The sequence below is a fragment of the Triplophysa rosa genome, linkage group LG17 (assembly GCF_024868665.1).
Source record: "Triplophysa rosa linkage group LG17, Trosa_1v2, whole genome shotgun sequence".
Taxonomy (NCBI): Eukaryota; Metazoa; Chordata; class Actinopteri; order Cypriniformes; family Nemacheilidae; genus Triplophysa; species Triplophysa rosa.
This window is the reverse complement of record NC_079906.1, coordinates 14162127-14184658: the sequence shown is the minus strand read 5'-3', so window position 1 is coordinate 14184658 and position 22532 is coordinate 14162127. Positions and strand designations below refer to the sequence as shown.

The 22532-nt window shown below is 37.2% G+C and overlaps 1 protein-coding gene across 2 annotated transcripts in view; it reads left to right on the top strand.

Moving 5' to 3' along the window:
- Positions 1–17520, top strand: part of cpne5a (copine Va) — a 67603-nt gene extending 50083 nt beyond the window's left edge. For both annotated transcript variants that reach the window (XM_057357367.1, XM_057357366.1), the window contains 11 exons: positions 233–274; positions 477–552; positions 1301–1354; positions 1817–1878; positions 6357–6403; positions 6557–6738; positions 8232–8359; positions 9057–9159; positions 12740–12797; positions 13147–13220; positions 13647–17520. In XM_057357367.1, coding sequence (XP_057213350.1) covers positions 233–274; positions 477–552; positions 1301–1354; positions 1817–1878; positions 6357–6403; positions 6557–6738; positions 8232–8359; positions 9057–9159; positions 12740–12797; positions 13147–13220; positions 13647–13835 — 1015 coding nt within the window. In that variant the 3' untranslated portion in view covers positions 13836–17520. The remainder of the gene's footprint in view (positions 1–232; positions 275–476; positions 553–1300; positions 1355–1816; positions 1879–6356; positions 6404–6556; positions 6739–8231; positions 8360–9056; positions 9160–12739; positions 12798–13146; positions 13221–13646) is intronic.
- The last annotated feature ends 5012 nt before the right edge of the window (positions 17521–22532 follow it).

The window sequence follows — 22532 nt, the reverse complement described above, 5'->3', positions numbered from 1 at the left end:
CAGCGAGGGAGTCTCTTCGACCTGTTTTTAATCTAAAAGCTGCTGCTTCTCACTCTTTTTGTCAGTCTCTCTTTTCAGTGCTGCATGGGGTGAGAGTAGCGCATATACAGTACACACATAATCATGGTCACATGCACAGAGCCGAGATGTCATACATACATACACAGACATGTACACAACACACAATTTATAGCAATACCGTGTTCCTAAATGCTCTTTTTTAATCTTTTAGGTCAATTAAAGTGGAGATATATGACTGGGACAGAGATGGAAGGTATAATGCACACACGTGTATGTGCTTACACAGTTTTTTACCATATGACCATCTAGTAGATTTCTATTGTTTTCATGAAGGTTTATAATATTTTCTATCAGCTAATTTATCACACAAAACCTTATTACAAAACATAATTTGGTCTATTTATGAGCTATCTATCCTGAAATCATCATAGACGATAACAGTCTCTCTGTTTCAGTCATGATTTCATCGGCGAGTTCACCACCAGCTACAGAGAGCTTTCCCGTGGTCAAAGCCAGTTCAACGTATACGAGGTAAGTTCAGTCCATCGCAAGCTGAGTTATCAGTGTATATTAGATCTGGTGGTGCACATCAAATAATTGATTAATATTTCTACCCATGCATGACTCTGTTTTTACTAAGTAATAATCACTGTAGTCATTAAATATTTGCTTGGTTGTTTCTACAGCTCTTTTGAATATGTTCATGTTATTAGACATGACATTATGGTGCTTTGGAAGCCGGATTAAAACCAGTTTGTTGAGGAGTGATCTTAACAGAAAATTATGGTTTGTTAGGCTTCCTGTGGTGTTGGACACAGCTAGTGTTTATTTGTTTGTAAGGGAACAAAAGATAAAATGGGAAAGAGCGTGGGAGACAGAGTGTGAAAGCGTGCGTGGGTTTGCACCCCAGCATTAACCCAGTGGTGGGTTGGGGGCGTGGTGAGATGTTCTGAAGGAGTGTGACAGCCTCAGCAGTCGACTGAAAGGATTTTGGGTCTCTTGGGGTTTGGTTTGGGCCAACAGCACAGGAAGCTGCGGTGCCGGGTCAACAGAACCTCAATCCATACAAATCAGCAGTGTCCCGGTTTTCAAACTGTTGCAAGGTTGTGTATGAAACCGACCTGAATTGGATTTCTTAAAAGCATTTAAATCAATTATCGCTCGAAAAGTTAGTGAAATGGCAAGAAATGACAGATCACAGAGACCAGTTCTCTTTCGTTTTGCAAACACATCCATTCATCCTTTAAATCATCTGTTGTTTCTAAATTTGCTGTTTCAGGTTGTGAATTCCAAAAAGAAACTGAAAAAGAGGAGATACATCAACTCGGGGACTGTAAGTAGTATTTTACTGAGGATAAAGGATTGTGGTAAAAATATACAGTATATTAATATAAATAATAAATATTGAAAAAAAAATTCAGTTATATAAATTATTTGACACTAAAAACATACGTCCATTGACTGTATAGTTCTTTGTTCAATTCTTATAAGAAGAGCAGGGAGAAAGTTATATTGGAGGTGTGGGTGAATAACAGTGATTGATGATCCAGAAAGACTTGAATTGGCTTAGAGATTGTAATCAAAACTCAAATGAATAGTCTATCACCTGTTTCTCTCCCAACACGGAAAGATTGTGGTGCTGTAATGACAAGACTGATGAAAAAGTGTGTGTTGAATTGACGGCTGAGAGTGTATATTTGAATAATGTATTGATAGATTGTGGCAGATGTGATTTATATACATATGCCGTTCAGCGTGTGTAAAATGTTGGTTTCTTTGTTACTCAACTACCCAGGTGACATTGCTTTCGTTCACTGTGGAGGCCGAACACACATTCCTGGACTACATCAAAGCAGGGTATGGACAAAATACACACAAGCGTGCACAAATACACACTGCAACACAAAAGCACAGGTGCACGCATTCCTACAAACAAGAGCACAAATTTAGGAATAAACATTTCTTCTTAAATCCTGATTGATCATGCCAAACAATATTCATATTACAGCATGTTTTATAGAGAAGCGAAAGTGGATGTAAAGGTCAGCGTCTTTGTAAAGCTATCAGGATGTTATCAGAGTAATAGCTTTTGAAAACGGCTTCAGTAAACAAGACCCAAAAGTACCTTTAAATGCTAAACTGGAACAACAAACAAGGTTATTTTAGTAGTTACAGTAATCATCAGTCAGGGGTTGCCAGGTCCTCTCTAGTTTGCTTTGATGAAAGGTTTCTCTTCTACACAGGAGCGAGGATTGTGGAAAATATTTCTGAACCATTGCTCATGATCCGCTGATATCTCTGGGTTTAGGAAGTATAACTTATCTTGTGTTATCTCTAGCAAAGAGTGTCTGAAAACATGAAAATATTAGAGGTAATACTGTAGAGGTAAAAGAGCATGAAGGCACATCCAGATCTAATGTTTGTTAACATCCCGTCTGCTACAGAAGAAAATGGCAAAGATGTGATCATGGTTTCACATAATATCCCCACATAGGCTTGGTTTACTGGTTGGTTGAAGTAAAAAAAACTCAACCACTGGGTTTGTCTCTTTTTGACCCAAGGATTGGTTGAAAATATTTTTTGAATAATTGATCTGATAAAAAAAATCGGTTTTAAAAGGTTGATAGTACATTCAGAGAATAAGGGTAGAAATGCAAACCTGTGGATAGTTAAAGTGATGTTCACCCCAAAATGCAAATTCTGTCATCATTCTGTCATCATTTACTTTCTTCCGCAGAACACAAAACAAGACATTTTAAAGAAAGTTGGTAACCGAACAGCACTGGCCCCCATTCACTTCTATTATATGGACCAATGCATGTGAATGGGGCCAGTTAACAACATTCTTCAAAATATCTTTTGTGTTCTGCGGAAGAAAGTCATACAGGTTTGAACTGACAAGAGGGTGGAATTTTTATTTTTGGGTGAACTATCACTTTAAGGTGATTTATTGGCACATACAGTAAAGGATGTGATTCCCATAAATATTGATTCAACTAGCCCTGCCTGCGACATACCCAATCCCATCTCGTCTCTTTCCCCAGCAATCCTTCCTTCTTTATAAATCAATAAAAAGTGACAAAAGCCTGTAAATAAATACAAGAGAGAGAAAGTAAGAAGGATGCCTGAAGTGTAAACAGTCTATCAGTGAGTATCTAAAGGACACGGCTGACCTTTTACTCCCAAATAATCCAAATCACTCTGACATCAGCAATTCACACCACGTCACAACACTCAAACTGCTTTCTGTCAGCTTTTTCACCTTTGTTATTTTTCTCCATCAGACTCTGACCTTTAATATTGATACTAAAAAAACAGACCTTCGTATGGATTTCCTATTGCTACAGGTATCCTTCTGTTTTCTCTTCATAGGAAGGACTATATATAACCTGTGCGTTCTTGAATCATATCATGGTCCTTTTACAGCTGTGATTGAGTGAAAGTTTCTTGTCTTAAAAGTGTTAATATATACTGCAGGTCGTAAAGGTTCAGCGTCGTGTCGCTCTCAGAGCTAATGTAAAATTTATAGAGGTTTTCCAGAGAGCTTATTAAATGTTTAATTATCTTTTAAAAAGAAATGGTCTGCAGGAAGGAATTGCTTTGTTATTCTAATTTAAATCAAGCTATATTTTATATAGTGTTTATTACTTAAAAGTTTCTTTTTCATTGCTCAAAAGACAGTATTCTGAGACCAAAGCAGATATGACTGGATGCTCATACTAGAACTCAAGCATACAGGGATGCAGAACTAGCACCCAGCAGACGTAAACACATCTCTCTGCACTGTAGCTGATCTGACAGTCATGATGCTTTCGTGCCACATAATTCAAGGCTACAGTGTATTTTGGCTTCTCTAGCTGACATGCAAAATTCGATCATTAAGATAAATGTCTTTTGTGCTCTCGTACAACACTCTTCAAGGTTTCCCGTCTCCACCAGTGGAGCTGCTGAGATTCCAAGTATAATGCAGATTAATGCAGCGGCCCAGACTCTGTGCAGAGACATCAGCGCTAATCGAAAAACTTGAGATGGACAAAAACGAAGGAATGAAGATGAAAGAGGATAAACAGAGCTTGTTAATCAGCATTGTGCTGCGCCTTCACTTCCTGTTAATATTGTGCTGAGTTGGAAAAAGACCAGATAAAAAGGGATATTGTTTTTTTCACCTCCTGAAGGTCTTTGCATAAATGCAACCCCCTTGAGTTTTCTGCGAATACGATTTGGCTTAGAATACTGTTTAGTAGATGTGTGATCATGTTTGCGGATGTAAATACTGTATGTGATTACTGTCCACTGTCCCATCCCTGATGAATCGGCGCTCAGGGAAATATCCACCACCACTGGGATTACTTATGAATGACAACCTGCCGATCGGAGTCAGGGGCCCCGTTTTAATCTCGTTTGATTCTGATTCCGCACGCACCGTTTTGGTGTATTACCCGCTCACACATGAGGATCCTTTATTTGTCTGTGTGGAAATCTTTCATAAATATTCACAGACCTCGTCCTCCGTGTTTTCCGGTTGCACATTTCCATCCAGATCTCGTTTCTCATTTGCACTCGGGCTCATTCAGAGGGTGTAAGAGATTCTGTGCAGAGTTCAAGAATGCCATTGAGATTCAGATATTGGATATGTAGTAATGATATTTCACAGCGCTTTAGCGGTGATCTGTACAATTGTTGTCCCTGCTTATGCTGCTGAAAAAGCTGTTAGCTTGGCTTGAGCTGTAAGCTTGAAAAAAAAACTTGTAATTTGTATACATTAAATAATATTATTAATAATGTAATTATATAATAAGATGTCAAATTTAAACATTACATTTTAATAAAAACATTATTTCATGAATACATTTACATTTATTTTTTCAGGTAAGTGTCGAATTACTGAAATAGAAATGTGCAAATTCACATAGGTGTAAAATTGCATGAAAACATATACATCTCATGATACTTAAATGTTATTTCATGTTTTTTTCTGCCCCAGCTGCCAGAATATTGATATTTTACATTACCTTACCGTGTAAATAGTTTTTGTTTTTCCATTCTAAACTTTTGATTAGTTAATAATGTAAGAAGATACATTTTAATAAAAAAGTATAATTAATTTCATAAATTGTTATTTTCATGTATTTTTTAAATGCCGTAAAGATGTTAAATTACAGAAAAAGGCTACACATTTGCATGTCGTGTGTAAAATAGCATAAAAAAAACATGGTACATTTTATTATGCTTAAATGTCATTTTACGTTTTTTGTTCTGACGCCTCAGCTGCCAGAATATTACCGCTTTTATTTTTTGTCTTTCCATTAAGCTTTTGATTAATTCATGGTGCTTTTGTTATTTAGTGAAAGAGAGATGACCAAAAGCAAACGAATCCGTAAAAATGTTTTTTTTTACCAATTAAATTGCTTTAGTGACTATTTTCAATGCATTGTACGTGCTGCGTATAATATACACTGGATCCAGAATGACAATATGGAAATCTGTAAGTAAATCTGACCTTTGTTCGGTGTGATCCACATTGACCAAATGTCCGATATTATTATCTTTTATTGAATGTAATTTTTCATGTAATATGATCATCAGATGGAGTTCATGTCATCTTAAATGCAGGCTTTCATTAAAGCATATTCTGTATTGAATATGTTTTCATTCTCAGATCAGCATTCACAGACTACAATACATATCCTTTTCTTCAAGTAGTGTGAGTTAAACCGCTTGTGAATCAGTGGGCTATTATTTCAAAGACGTGTCCCTGCAGTAAACTGGTGGCCATTGCAACTCTTTACAATCTGGCCATCAGAATCAGTGGGTAATCGCTGGCTTCACACTGAGTCTGGTGAATGAACTGTTCTCCGGTCAGTTTCTCTTCAGGACAGGTACCTACCATGCAGGTTCACACTGATTTCAGAGCAGATGTCAGTGACATTGAAGTGGCAGGGCATCCTCCGCCACTGTTCTGGAGCTGGTGTCTATGATTATAGTGGCGGATGTGAAAAAATGCATTTAAGCAGATGTTGCATTTGTCCAGTGGGCAGAGCTAATTGTGAGGAATGTCTGAATGCTGGACAGGAGGTTGGCCGTCTCCCTGTCAGGTGAGAAAGGACAATGCTGTGCTGGACATGGTAATTACATCAACCTCTCACACAGCGGGCGAGAGCTCTTTGTTTTTGCACTGGAGTGTTGTGAATCTGCACCACAGTTTGGGGTGAATCAGAATCTCATAACCTTTGTTAAACCTTGGTGTCAGGATGTCACATGTTGGTTTATGTTTAAACAGGTCTTTATTTTTTTAATTACTCACCTCTCTCTCTCTCTCTCTCTCTTTCTCTCAGCACCCAGATCCATTTCACAGTGGCCATCGATTTCACTGCTTCCAATGGTAAGGATTTCATATATTTGTGTTGAATTTGCTTGCTGAGTCACAGATTCACCCAATACAAATTTAGAATCTGCACAGCACTCATGATGGCCTAAATTAGATTGTGCTTTAATTTATGGTGTGTCTGTTTCTCTCTCTCTCTGTACACTCTAGGGAACCCTTCTCAGTCCACTTCTCTGCACTACATGAACCCCTATCAGATGAACGCGTACGCCATGGCGCTGAAAGCCGTTGGCGAGATCATTCAGGACTACGACAGCGATAAGATGTTTCCAGCACTGGGTTTCGGAGCCAAACTTCCTCCTGATGGCAGGGTTTCCCATGAATTTCCCCTGGTACCTGTTCCTAGATATGATAGATTATGTGGATTATGTGTCACCTGGTGCATATCCACCGTCATTTCTGTTTAACTCCATGCAGTGTTATTTATATGCTCAGGCTGGATGTGAATAGTGTTGCTTTGTGCTGTTTGTAAAATAGTATAGCACTGATTCTTGAGGCAGGGTAACAAAATAACTGAATCATGACACTAGATTGTTCTCAGAGAAATGTACATATTTATTAGATTTTATCAAAATTCGCAGGAGCCAAGTCTGATCAAAATACAAAATGAAAACAAAATATATGAAAATTAAGATAAACAAAAATAAGTATATTGCTGCTGTCCTTCTGGAACCTCGTATCTCCATATTTTGTGGTTTTTATTTGCCATAGATTGTTGTTATTAGTCACCCATTGTTTGTCACTGGGTTTTGCAAATATCTAAACAATAAAAAGTATTTTAAAAGTGCTTGTCAACTAGGACAACACAGCATTTAGTCATTTAAAAATGCACACAGATTTTTTTCATTTCCTGAAATTTGGACATTTAAGGTATTGGAAGGACAGCGATATCTTGTAAAGACACTTTAAAGAAAGAGTACATACATTTCTTGACAAAATGAGAGACTTTAAATCATTTTAATTAAAAACTTTTAAATAAAGCATCCCCACTCTCATCCATAACCAGATGAAAAAAATCAAAACATTAAACCATAAGAAATTTATGACAACAAATTCAACTAAAGTTTGCCTTCAGCGTTCAAGGTAAAAACGTTTTGGATTTGTCGATATTTATAATACAAAATTCACATTATTCTGATAGTTCTGCCACATATTGAGTCTCTTTTTTTTTTTTAAAAAGAGCTTGCACCCAAACATTGTATTTTTCATTCATTTTCATTCAAAGTTTTATACTCAAGAACCAATGTTGTGTCTGTTGAAACAAACGTTGATCTTTTATTTAGTTGTTTATGCAGATGTTTGTGTATATGTTTATGATATTGTAATCAGTAGTGCATGGGTGTATTTTGATGTAAAGTGTAAATAAGGCTCTCCTGGCGCTCATTATCATTAGCCAAGCATTGCTGATGTGCTTGTACCAAACCCTCATTTCAGCATTTTGAGACTGTTAATTAGTTTTCGCTCCATCTCTCTCTCTCTCTTTTCCTCCATCAGCCACTCCTTCTTCCTACCTCTCTACTCTTGTGTCGAGTTATTTATTGCTGGAACTTTGTGAATATTTATTCATAGCTTCGCTTCATTACGTCCATATTCTTTGAATATCACTTGGATAATCTTTAGAGCACAAATAATTAATTATGAATCATAAAATGTTGATCAGATTCTCAACATCATCCACACTGGAAAAACTTCTGGCAGCGTTTGATGAACTAGAATGTGTACGATTTGATTTTATGTGAGGGTGGAACGAACCGTGTCAGTTTAAAATCAAGAAGAATACGGATTTCCAAAGTTGATTGATTGATCTGTGATATTCCCTTTGCAGAATGGGAATGTAGATAATCCATACTGCAATGGGATGGAGGGCATCCTGGAGGCTTACCACCAGAGTCTAAAGACTGTCCAGCTTTATGGACCCACCAATTTTGCTCCAGTTGTCAACCATGTAGCAAGGTGAGAAACACACGAAAGCACTTACACCCGTGAGCTGTTTACAGCAGCACGGGGACAGTAGAAGAGGCACTTAAACCAAGTGAAAACTGTCATGTAAAACCCGAAAAAACTATTAGCATGACAGACCTTAAATGTTCAGTTAGTGTAGCACTGGACTCACTTAGACTTCGCTCCTCTTGCTTTTACAGATTGATTGCTTGAATATAAAAAAATAGGTCCTCAAAATTTGAATCTATGTAATTGTCATGATTAATATGTGGTCCCAGGCCCTAATAAAGAGCGAATGGATTCTTGCAATAGTGATTGTATTGTGTGTGAAAATGTGCAGACCTCTGATGTGCCACATGCCCTGTCATAAATTCTGGAAGTTATTTTGCATCACAAAGAGCGTTATGAGATTTTGATGAAGACAGAAGAGCTGTGTCAATAGCTCAGGGATATCCCAGAGCAAATATATAAATGCATGAGACTCGGTTCCTGAATACCAAGCGTTTAATCATGATGTTTATTCTTTCATTATTCATCCGCAATGTTAAAACGCAAACCATCAAAGGTGTTTTTGAGTTTTGGTTATAGTTAATTTGGGTGATTTGGAACTGCCTGAGAAATCATTACAATGTCTGCTTATGTCTGTAACATGCTGATATAAAAGTGTGTGTGTGTGTGTGTGTGTGTGTGTGTGTGTGTGTGTTGGCAGGTATGCAGATGCCGTTCAGGATGGCTCTCAGTACTTTGTGCTTCTCATCATCACAGACGGTGTGATATCAGACATGGCTCAGACCAAAGAAGCCATTGTCAATGTGAGTTATCTTCAACAATCCTCTATAGACCATCTCTCTTTCTGTGTCTCTTCAAAGCAAACTCTTCATGTTTTCATACTCTGGTGCATCATGACCTCACAAGTGTCCCCTAGCAAGAGGATTTTTTTAGGGTCTTCTGGAGGTCCACTCCACCACCGCTCCCCAGCTAATGGAATTCGTCCGTCACTGTTGCCATGGTTACCCAGCAGACTGGATTTAAAGGGAATTTGCGACTGTTTAGTCACTTTATTAGAACAGCCACACCTTCCTTTTAAGATCTTGCCTGCTGCTCTGTATCTTCTCACCCGGTACTTCACCTTCTCTCCGCGGATCTGAAATAACACGCACTGTAAGCTGATGTGAATTCTTCTTTGAATAACTCCAACGTTTGTGCATTTCTGGTAGCTCCAAGTGATTTTATTGAACCGGTGTTCAATGATTACTTGGAGTGCTGTGAAAATTGCTCTTGTACTTTTGCTCTAGTCTTTTCTAAGCGATTAGATTAAACTCAGCACTTTGAAGAGTAAAACCTCTCTCTTATTCTGCCCTTCTCTGCACTCTCAGAAATTTAGTCACTCATGTGTTCTGAGCGTATAACTTAGTGATACTTCACCCCAAAATAAAAATGATGTCAACATTCACTCACCCTCTTGTCATTTCAAACCTGTATGTCTTTCTTTCTTCCTCAGAACACAAAAGAAGATATTTTGAAAAACGTTGTTTCACTTGAATTGGTTTGTGTCCATTCAATAGATGTGAATGGGGGCCATGCTGTTCGGTTACCAACTGTCATCGAAATATCCTCTTTTGTGTTCTGTGGAAGAAAGAAAGTCATAAAGGGTTGAAATGACACGAAGGTGAGTAAATGATGACAGAATTTTCATTTTTGGGTGAACTGTCACTTTAAGCGAACTGGTTATTTCATAGACTGTATTGTCACTCCGTCTGTTGCTGTTATTCATTTCGATCGGTTTTACAAACTGTTCGCTGGCTGTTCTTGATCTCTGCTTTGTATGTTGAAAATGTCACAGGTACAACAAAAGTTCACCCATAAATTATTTGCTTCTTTCATTTGGAACCCATATGCCCTTTTTTTTTGTTGTTGAACAGAAAAGGCGAAATTATCTACAAATAGCCATAAAAGTCAGCATGACTTATTCGGTCCTATAAACAGTCTTCTTGAACCGTTGGATGGCTGCGTAATGAGTAAAATTAAACCTTTAACCACTAAAAATCTCATAACTTACCTTAAATGATGACAGGCTGTTTCATATTTGGGTGAACTTGTTATTTAATGTGTCTCTAATGACTATTAAAGTCCTCAAAGAAGTTTTATTCTTACTGATACCGGCTAATGTGAGCATGTTCATGCTGTGAGTGAACATCTAAGAATGCACCGCAGCCAGGCAAGAGGTTATTTGCCTTAGTGGACTAAAGAACCCTGTGATTTACAGTTTATTATAGGTTAGGTATAAATGGGTTGCATCACATAATTCACAGTAATCTACACGTATTTCAACACCAAGATTTTTGGAAGGAAAAGAGTGAATTTAAGAGGAAGGCGAGAGAAAGAAAGAGCTACAGGAATGGAGCAATAAATATATGAAGTTTGCTTGTGTGAAGGTGTTTGTTTAGACTCGTCTTCCCAGCTCTATTTCTTTCAAGACATGACCGCCTCGGTCCCCCGTGAGCATTAATGCTGACCTACTTCCAACCCCATAAATGTTTTTTATAATCTCTGTCCATTGGCACTTAGATTTCTGCTTGCTGTCTGCACAATGCTTGCAGGCAGATGTGTCTTTCACAGCAGGTCCTTGAACCCAGTTAGCCAATTCTGCATTAGCGGCATTCAGGGCCTGTCCTCACAACTTATAGAGTCTGTCCTTTTGTTTCCAATATATATACAATTCAGTGTTTATTGAAAACATTGATCTCTGAATCATTGTAATTAAAGGTCTAAATCACTCATTTGGTTTGATTAGATCTCCAGAAACCAATGGCTTTGGTTTATTCTTATGTGATGTGTTTGTGTGTGTGTGCGCGCTTGTGGCCCCTTAATTGTGAAATTCCAATTCTAACTCCATTACAGCCCACAAACTTATCAGTGTGACTGAGGACGTGTGTCTGGCCACCTTTATTCAACAAATTATTCATTCCCCTCAACTGGGCCCTCCAAGAAAGTATACGGCCTTTAACATTCAAACTCCCAGGAGCCTTAATGGTACTTGGTACGGTGTATATTTGACGTACATTAAATCTATATTTCACTGTAAACTTCCAAGATTACGTATTGTAGAGAAATCGTAATCCTTTGTTTTCCAGTGTTGTATGTATACATGTATTCTTATTTTATTCCTGCTCTGCTGGGATCATGTGTAATGTATTAGTGTATATGCATTAACATTTCATTTGCAACCAGCGGGAAGTTGCTTTGCAGGGAGTTTTGTTTTTCTGAATATCCTGTGGTTCTCTTTTTATCCGGTTTCAATGGTAAGCCATATTTGAGCTAGTTGAATACAGACTCACTCTTTGCTTTTCTGATAAAGGGGATTTGACCTGTCAGTCAGGCACCATATCAGGAACAGGGGCAGCTGGCACAGGAGAGAGAGTTTTGATACAGAAGAGTCTGAATAATGCATATAGTGTGTTTTTTTCTAACAGAGTGAAGTGAACAGCTCCTAAACGTGACTGGCTTGACACGTTTCAAATTTAAAAGCTAAATTTTTCTTTGCTTATGGAGTGTATGAATTGTATTTAATGTCATTTATATTTGGATTTAACTGTGATTTAGGTAAGACAATGTAAGGGTTAATTTAAGGTAAACACGCCCCCCAAAAAATTCATTTTGATAATACCCTCCACCAAAAAAAGACAAATGCATAAAGAAAATCTTTTTTAAAATAAAACTTTCTAGTCTGTATGTTTTACTATAACATATGATTGTGTAAAAAATAATGACATATATTTTTTATAGGTCCAAACCATGTTTTAGACAGATTCTATTGTCTGAAAACCAGTGGTTCCCAACATTTTTTTGGCGGGCCTCCCAAACATGTTTTCGAGCCCCACCGAATGCCCACTATCTATCTACACCCACATAAAGACACTCTCATGAAACGTCCTTTACCTGCAAACTTATACAATATTTATTGAATTATTTTGCTTTGATTTCAATATAATTTGATTTCTTTAAAAAATATATTATTATTAAAATTGTATTAAAAATAAAAACGCAGTAATATTAATAATAATGAGAAAACTGTTAGGGCTTTATTTGAAACATTGTAGTAACCATGGCATCTTACTGAAAATCCTAAATAAGGAACTGGTCACTTTGGAAGTGTCACCGATCCGACAAATGCCAAAAAACAGCAACATTGTCAGCTGGCAGTTGAATTTCTCATGTTGGGAATCACAACTGTTACCTAAGCCTTGCCGTGCACGCCCTCCCCCCTCCCCCCTTGTAATGACCTCAAGTCCCCCAGTTTGGGAACCACTGGTCTAAATGCATTATGCATTACTTTGTGCTATGGTTTTCTGAGCTGAGATAGATTGTGTCTCTCTGTTTTCCTCTTATCAGGCGGCTAAGTTACCCATGTCAATCATTATAGTTGGAGTTGGCCAAGCGGAGTTTGATGGTAAGATTTTAGACAATAGCATGTTGTTCACATTAGAACATTATTCTCCAAGCCATTATTGCCTTTAAAGCTTTTTCAGTTTCATCTAATGTCATAACTCAATCCCAATAAAGTTAATATAAGCAAGTTGGTTTTAAGCTTGAATGCATTAATGGAGGTTAACTTCACAGTTTACACTCGTATAAAGTTTCTGGATGAAAAGTCACCTAATTGGGAAGGTTTAGGGTTTTGGGCTGACAAGCCAGCAAGCTCTTCACTGAGCACACAGCTGTTGAATATAATTAGCATGTCCCACCATCTGCTATTAGTGTTCATTTTGGCCTTTCATAATGATGATCTCCCTCTCTAGCCATGGTAGAACTGGATGGTGATGACGTGAGAATATCCTCCAGAGGAAAGCTGGCAGAGAGAGACATTGTACAGGTAGCCTACATGGTTTTCAATATTGCTGTAACACCTTTCAACATGGATAACAATCAATCAGCATGGGAAAACCCAGTAAACATTCACAGCCGCAAATATTTTACAACCTAAGCATTGTGGAAGTAATAAATGTATGAGAAAGTTTCTTACGGAATAACTTTTGGTGACCTAGATTTACAGGCATCTCAGATTTAGGGCACATCACACATGGCTAAAGGATGCGTTGTGCTTTAAATAAATAAATATATACAAACAAACAAACAACAGCATCTGCAGCCCATAAATAATAAAAGATTCCACAATGTATTTTTGTGAACCGACCAAGTTTTTATTACATTGTTTACATGAAAATATCAGTTTTCAAGGGCTAAAAAAGATTCAATAAATAAAGATCTATCACTGACAACTCTTAAATCTTGGCTGCAGTTTGTACCATTTAGAGACTACATGGACCGGACGGGTAACCATGTTCTAAGCATGGCACGGCTTGCCAAGGATGTCCTGGCTGAGATCCCGGAACAGTTAATCTTATACATGAAATCAAGGGGCATCAAACCCAACCAGACACCGCCGGACTACAGCCCACCTGTGCTCAGCCCGACACCCACCGTATGAGTTTACCCTGTTGGCTCCAGACTACCGAAGGCAGAAAATAACTGCTTGATGTCGCTTTCAATTTGGATCTTTCAAAGACAACACAACTCATTAAGTATGAGTTTACCTGCTGTTTGGAAGAGCGGGTGGCTTCAGTTCTCCGTTTCTGGGACTCGCACGCTGGAGAAATGGAAAACCTTATATCAGCGTTTTGGCATTTGTACAGAAAATACAGTGTTTATTTGTGTTTTCCCCATATTTGGCTAATAAGCCAAGACTGAAAGATATTTATACATGTGAAGCTTGATGTCATTCAGATGAAGTGTGACTTGATGTGAGAGATCACCAAACGCAAGCACCAATTCTGAGCTCGTTTAGCATTTCAACATTAGCAACTGAAGAAAGGTAGTTCTTGTCTGTCGCATGTCAGGATTCTATGTTTATTAAGAGAGTATTATATAAGAGAATATAAAAATGTATCTATAATTATTTTATAGTCATCGTAGGGAAGGATGAATAGAAAGTGCGATAGAATTTTGTGGAGTATTTGTAAGTGCTTGCTTGAAATATTGCACCCGTATGGGTTATCTCTGTGTAGTGGACTGGTTTGGTTTTAGAATTTGCAGGGGGTTGTGTTATGGTCTTTAATTTTCCACAGGGATTTGGGATTTTTAATACAAAAATAATGTCTCATTGCAGTTTCCCATTTATAGATTTTTAGAGCTGTGAAGAGATTTTCTATTCTAAAGCATAAAATCCATAAATCAACTGTGCATTGCATTCATATATTGTAGTAATTGTTTTAACATACTATAGATGAATCATTTTAAAAAAGTATTCCATTGTTTAAAAAAGCTTTTTGGACGCAAGTCTAGAAGCACAAATATTTTCTTAATAGTGTAATATTTGTAAACCACGTAAATCAGACACAGATTACGGATTCAGTCATTACTCATACTATACACAGACTGAACTTTCAGGTATAAACAGCTCTCAAGAAACAATTTGTAAATACATTAACAGAACGCCCTGCAGCCAGTATAGTGTATCTTAATGCTCAACAGCGACTTTTCTGACGCACAAAGCCCATCAGGGAGAGAAACTCACAGCTCACTGGTATACATATGAGATGAGACATCTTTTTTCTCACATGTGTGACTCATCTGATGCCTATGTCCAACCATGCTGAACCTTTGACCTCTCATTCTCTGGAAGTTCAAAACACTTTTCTATTATTTACTGTGACAAGATTTCAAAAGATGAGAAATGTGTCCCTTACAGAAAAGACACATGAATTTCACACGTTTTTTACATGTTTTTCGCATGTGATCACATGTATACAACGTGTTTAACATGTGCAAAAAACACATGTGAAATGTGTGTTTTTGGAACATTTTGGTGTGAACTCCATATGAATTCCCATGTGAAACACATAGGATAACATGTAAAAACCCATGGGATGACATGTGCAACATGTGGTGACGTGAAGAACATGTGATCACATGTGGAGACATGTCATACATGTTATCCCATGGGTTTTTTACATGTTATCCTATGTGTTTCACATGGGAATTCATATGGAATTCAGACCAAAATGTTCCAAAAACACACATTTCACATGTGATCACATGTGTTTTTTGCACATGTGAATTTCGTGTGTCTTTTCTGTAAGGGTGTGGCATGCAAATGACCCGCAGTGAAAACAAAACTGTAATATTCTATCACTGGGTAAGCACAGCTCATTTGGTAAACCAAACCACTCTTTTGTATATTCACATTAGGGAATTATTTTCCTATTTCTGATGATGACTAAAGCATAATTTAGAAATAGTTGTATTTGTAACTGTGCTGTGATATTGATTTAGACCTTAAGAGACCTAAAATAGTCAGAAAATGTTTTCTGTTTACCTATAGTACAAGGTTATTTAGCATTAGAAACATCACAAAAGCATTTACAGCCCAGGTTTGGGGTATATTATTAACCACAGTCAAAACTATTTTTTAAGGGATAGTTCACCCAAAAAGAAAAATTCTGTTATCATTTACTCACCTTTGAGTTGTTCCAAATCTGTATACATTTATTTGTTCTGATGAACACAGAAAAATATATCTGGAAGAATGCTTATAATCAACCAGTTCTTGAACCCCATTGACTACCATAGTAAGAAAAATCACTTTATAATTTTCTTTGTTCTGCTGAACACAAAAGAAGATATTTTGAAGAATGTAGGACAGCAAACAGTTCTGGGGCACTTTTGACCATTGTCATTTTTTCTACTACTGAATGGTAGTCAATGGTAGCCAGGAACTGTTTGGTTACAAGCATTCTTCCAAATATCTTTCTCTGTGTTCAATCAAACAAAGAAAATTATTCAAGTTGGAACAATTAGAGAGTGAATAATTCATGACAGAATTTCATTTTTGGGTGAACTATCCCTTTAACAGCAGTGCCATTTTTGCTTACCCACAGTTTTTTTTTGTCCTAACAGTAAAGTCAACAATGTTTTGCTTTTAATGCAACATACATATATGTGGTTTTTAAACTGCTGCTAATGAACTGAGTTAAAAGGTAATTTAAAAATCTCCAGGGGTTACTGCAATTATTTTTTTTACAGATTTAAGGACTTTTTTCACCAAACATTATTTCTAAGCTTTTTAACCCAACTGAATGGTTGTGTTCGTCTGCAGCGGATGTAGAAAATCTGCTCCTAATTAGATAGTTTGTTTAAACGTATCTTTCTCTCTTGACCCGAGTCATTAGCACATGCTTGGCTACAGAGAATGAAGTGATCCATCAATCACTTAAGAGGTGAAGATTACGTTTTACAGAGGGAGTGCTGGGTAAAGTATTTGTTTGCATGTGTTAACATGTGTATTGATTTTAAGGGGTTATTTACTTTTCAGTAGAAATTGTAAATGGCAAGTTAATCGCTAATAGCCCAGAAGCTTGGAAATGTCTTTTGTCTTAAAGAGGCATTTCAGTGGAACCTTTTTAAAATCCTATTTAATATTCATGAAACATTGCTGATTGTAAATCCAGAGAACACGTTACGGGCAGCTTGAAACACATGTACAGTATATCACTATCCAGAGAATGGTAATGGCTTAATTTTATGGCATGGTGTAAATTTAGTAAATCAGTAGTCAATAAATGATTGAAATCAAAATGAAAAACTGTATCATAAAATGAAGGACAGTGTGTATATTTGTTTAAGATGTGGCCCTCGTCCAGTGCCAACGTTCCCTCTGTGAGATTTGCATGATTGTGCCAAAATTTCCGTCTTTTGTTCTTATGGCCTGTTGCTCTGTTTTAAACCTTTGCTGCTTGTCTCATTCTAACCTTAATACAGAGCATGACGCATCACATTCTTGCTGGATTTTCTATGCTTCTCTCCTTTTTCTCATCTTATTTCCCTCTTTATCTCAGTTGAAATGCATGGTGAGCTATTTCCAGTCCAAACAGAGAACATTTCTGTTGTCATTCCCGTGGTGTGTGAAATTTGTAATGGATTGCCTTAAAAATGACAATGAATAAAACAATGACGACATTTTTCGAGAAGATTGGAGAGCGATTATTTTTCTGTGCACGACTATCTTTCTCATGAATAATTCATCGGTTACAAACTGTAACAGTCTGTTACAAACCGATGCAGCCTTTAATGGGAGAGGAGAGAGATTTTCTCATTAATTCTTATTAGATGGCTTTGTTGGCCCCTCCAGAGACAGGTGTGCATTTACATAAGTCTATTCACTGTACGTCCTTAGGGCTTGTCACATTCATTCTGAGTGATTATTCTCTCTCCGTTGAAACGTTTTGCTGATGCACATGGGTGGAGTCTTCTCTCTTCAAACAGCAAAAGTAACTATAAATGTCATTAGCTAGTTTACTACTTCCTTAAATCTAAACTCTAAATTAAACAAATGTTGTGTGGCCCAAACTTTACTCCCGGTAGACCTAAAGAATCAAAAACTGTTAGTTTTCATTAAATTTAATAAAATTAATATACAATAATAAAGTAATATAATTGAATATAAAATAAATTGTTATATGTTTAAATAACCAAACACAGACCGGAGCTTCACAACACATTCTTAAGGAAACAGACTCAAAACAGATGTAAATGAACACATGCACAGCAGGTGACTCTCTATAGACTCTGATAGTCCTTTACTTGATTGAGACTATTTTAAAGCAACTCTAGCTTTGTTTTTCAAGGTATCACACATTCATCTACTGTCGGTCTCTATCGCTGCACAGACACAACCTATGTGATTTGGCTGAAGGGAAGACAGGTCTGAGGTCATCAATGCGCTGAAAACACTAATGCTCTCTGTCAACCTGCCTTAAGCCAGCTTGGCTTTTAAAAACACTACAAGAAGTCACTCATATGAATAGCGTGGGCCCAAAATAGAAAAACTAGGGAACATTTTCACAGATGTCACACGAAAACTGTGACATCTGAAGTTAAGAAGTCTAGCCATAGACACATTTCAGTGTACCTGACAAGTACAACGGCTACTGTTGAGGCTTTGTGGTTGGCAGGGCAGAAATAGGAGAAATGTAAGTTGCTCAATGTTAACCTCTTGTAGAATTGCTACATCACTCTTAAAAATAATGTTGTCATTTTAATATCAACACTGCTGCTGTGATGTGGCCATATCACAGGTGCTGATAATCTATACAACATCACTCTTTCCCAAGTGGCATTAATCATTTAAAGCTATATCTTTCTTTTATTACATACAGTACATAACAACACCCTTGGCATTGTATTCAGATGGCAAATCAAAATACTCTCCCTAAAGAGGTGAAACGGAATAAAATCTACGTATTTACAACCAGGAAATCAAGCAGAGCATTATATCTAATTTGTGTTAATTTGAGGCCCATTTGAGCGAAGCAACAGAATTCATTCGCAAGTGCAGTGAGCAGTTAAATTTGTTTCTTTTTTCTGTGTATTAAATTGGAAAAGCTTTTCAAAACATGTTCTTTTTACGCAGAGTAGAACAGAACAACCTCCCAGACATGCAGCTAATTTATCTAAATTGTGCCAAACCAAAATATACTTTAGATTATATCATTGTTCGTAGGTATAGTTTAAAAAACGTTTTTTTTTGTCTGTGTTGGATGGTGTTAAACAGTATACAACAGTACAGTATGTGCTTGTGGGGTTCTACTGATTTTGTCATTTTCAATAGTGTTCACTGGTATTCAAATCCCACAGTACATGCACATGACTTATTTTCCCTTGTTTATAATCTCTCATTAATACCGACTTGTCTCTTGCTGTATACTGCATACTGTACTGTATAAAGAAACCCCATCAAAGGCTTTGCAGTGGGAACAGAGACTGTGAGACAGCTCCATGCCAAATTTAAATCCCCAGCACCCCAGCTTGGCTCACACTTCCCTGTAAGTCACTGTTATAAGATGCCCTATTTCGGGAAGAGGGCGCAAATCACAAGGCTCTCATTCTAACAACACACTGAGAAAAAAGAACTGCATTACATATAACAACATTTCTTACTGCAGGTGTGCTCAGAGCTCAGAAGTAATTGTGAGAATTAAAACGCAGATTTATCCTAAGAATTGTGTTAAGCCTTTGATTTATATTCTCACCTTTATTTGGTTTCTAAATATTCAAGGAGGTTGTGCATCAGACTCCAAGCCCAGAAAACGTTGCAAAAATTATGTAGGTTACGGTTCTGAAGATAAGAAAAAGAACTGATAATTTTGTAGCTCATATCCTTTTTTGTATCTCTACACAGTACTCAAGAAAAAGAAATAAAACACTGCATCAAAGTCTCTTGCAAAAACATTGCCCCAGGGGTAACGTGATCAACCTCAATAGAAAATATGCCCGTTTTTATTTCATGGGGAATCTGTGCCCCAGTATTGCTAAAAGACAAAAATCACCCCTGATATGTATTTCATCCGACATTATTCCAAAATGTTTTAGCTGGAATGAAACAATGACATTTTAAATGTGCAGGTCAATAGACAAGGAGTGAAATAAAACGGATATAAGCGCGCAAATATCAGCTGCCCCTGCAGGATGGGTCAGTGGCATTACAACAAAGATTTCTTTTTTTACAAGACACTCTTTCCTTCAGTATAATACTTACCCCCGTCTGACTCAACCAGCAGCCTCTAACATGAACTAATAGGGCGTGCAAGGTAGGTATTAGATCTGTCCTACTGTAGACCACGAGCAAATGCATCGTTTATTTCCATTTGTCTTTTGCTCCTCCTATGGATTTCTACAATGCAAGAGGCTTTTTGTTGAGGGAGTGGGGTGGGTGTTTGGGGAAGCACTTCCAAGGTTGATGAACTCGAGGTCAGTAAGTTGCATTGGTGTGAGAAAACAGTGTAGAATGCCCGGGGCTGAGTGAGTCGGTATTAAAAAAGCGAGATGAAGATTAATGAAAACAAGCTGCGAGCAAGCTCGGTTGTATTCTTATATTTCTCACATGTGTGCTCGACACCAGTTATCAAAACCAGAAATAAGATATTTCAGTACACACCCCAGTGTTATAATGATTTCAGCATGAAGTCAGCCTCAGTGCTCATTGAACAATGGTAATCGTCAGTTTTTATTAACATTCACTTGTCCTTTTTTCCAAATGATTTTGCACATACATTTTTAAATTTAAGGTGCTTGTTCTTGGAATTGAACACAGGCGTTCCAAATGAACCCAAAGATGTTCAATTCGCTTGAGGCTTCCTGCATGCTCCCTGTTCTCAAAAAGGTTTAAAATACAATCTTTTTCTAGAAATGAAGATTGCATGGTTGTACGCTTGATTTTGTGCTATGTTTAGTAATGCATAGCTAAAACTGACAACCTGTTAATAAGAAATGGCTGTTCACATACTCTTGGCAACCAAAACTGTATATGATGTAGATTTGCAATGCTATTATTACTGAGTCTGATGTTTGACCATTCACTGATAACACAGAGGAATTGATTTACTTGCAAATTTAAATGTATTCTCTCTCACGGGCCATCATCTGTTGTTTCCCTGAGGTGCTTGAGCCAGCAGTTGGTCGTTAATTCACAGGATCTTAGACTGATACAAAGACGTCTATGCAGGATCAGCTTCATCTGAAGAGCATTTTAATGTGGGCCGGGCCTCATCTGGAACGCAAAGAGTCCCCCTGACACTTCTGACCATTTATTCTTAATGAAGAGAGTAAGCCCATGCAGACACCAGAGGTGAATTAAACATCCCTCCACTGGAACGGATATAGGACAGCTTGACTTGGTAGTATGTTTTCAATCGCTTGCCCACAACCCCCCAGTACGTGTATACAATGGTAAATAGAAGCATTTGAATTACTCATATGTATTAAAGGCATCAACACAACCATGCGAATGTTTAATTTTAATGCTCTGATATCTTTGATACACTTTTGCCTTCAAATGTTTTACATTGATCAGTGATCTTAAAGGGATAGTTCACCCCAAAACAAAAATGTCTGTCATCATTTACTCACCCTCTTGTCGTTTTAAACCTGTATGACTTTTTTCTTTTGCAAAACACAAAAGATGATATGTTGAAGAATGTTGGTAAACAAAAAACTTTGGTCCCCATTCACCTCTATTGTATGGACACAAAACTAATGCAAGTCAATGGGGACCAATGGTTTTCTGTTACCAACATTCTTCAAAATATCTGTTGTGTTCTGCAGAAGAAAGAAAGCCATACAGGTTTGAAATTACATGAGGCTGAGTAAATGATGAATTTTCATTTTGGGGTGAACTATAATGCATTTAAAATATGAAATTATATAGAGGAAACTTTTGATGGCATGTTTGTTCTGTGCACACCTAGAAAAAAATGTGCTCGATGTTTTTGGTCACAGCTGAATTATAATCCCCTTTTATCCCTCTCCAAAGGGGTTGTTGGGTGTGTAACCAGTTGTAGGAATTTTTGACTCGGTGCTCATTTGTGAGGCATGAACATACCGAGATGAAGGGGAATGCTAATCTTATTCTCACTAATCTAATCACACTCTCAGAGGTCTAAATGTTTTGCCTTGGGAGGCTAAATTGCCGCAGTCTGATATTGCATTTTAAGTGAAATGACATTTCGAATCTTGATGTAAAATGTATAAAATTATGCAGATTGTGCTGGCACAATCAGTAATCTTGTAGGAAAGCAAGCATACACATGCAGTTGTAAAATCAAGAAGATTAATGCAGAATAATTTCCTACTTAATGTTGCGTTTAGGATGTAAAGGTTGAAGTTTTTAGTATTTAACTATTCTGCCACCTTCTGGTTAAACCACAACTTTACAGTCTGAATTAGTGAATTAGAACAACTACCTTTCCATTTTTTTGTTTAATAATCAGAAGATAATTGGTTATTTAATTACCACAGACATTGCCCACAAAACCCAATTTGTGGCTAAATACTCTGATTTGGGGGTTTATTTGGTTCAGAGGTGGGAAGTAACGAAGTACATTTATTTGTACTGTACTTAAGTACACTTTTTGAGTATATATTTTTCTAAGTAGGCATACTTTTTACTGTACTTCACTACATTTGAATGACAAATATCTCACTTTTCATGCCACAAAAAAATAATGATTTCCTTGGCCAACCGTCCCCTCTCTCCCACGTTTGGGAGAGACTATTGTCAGCTGCTTCTAATAGGACATACCTGAATCAACTCATCAACCTTGGTGTGTTTATTAGGCAGTCATCCACAACA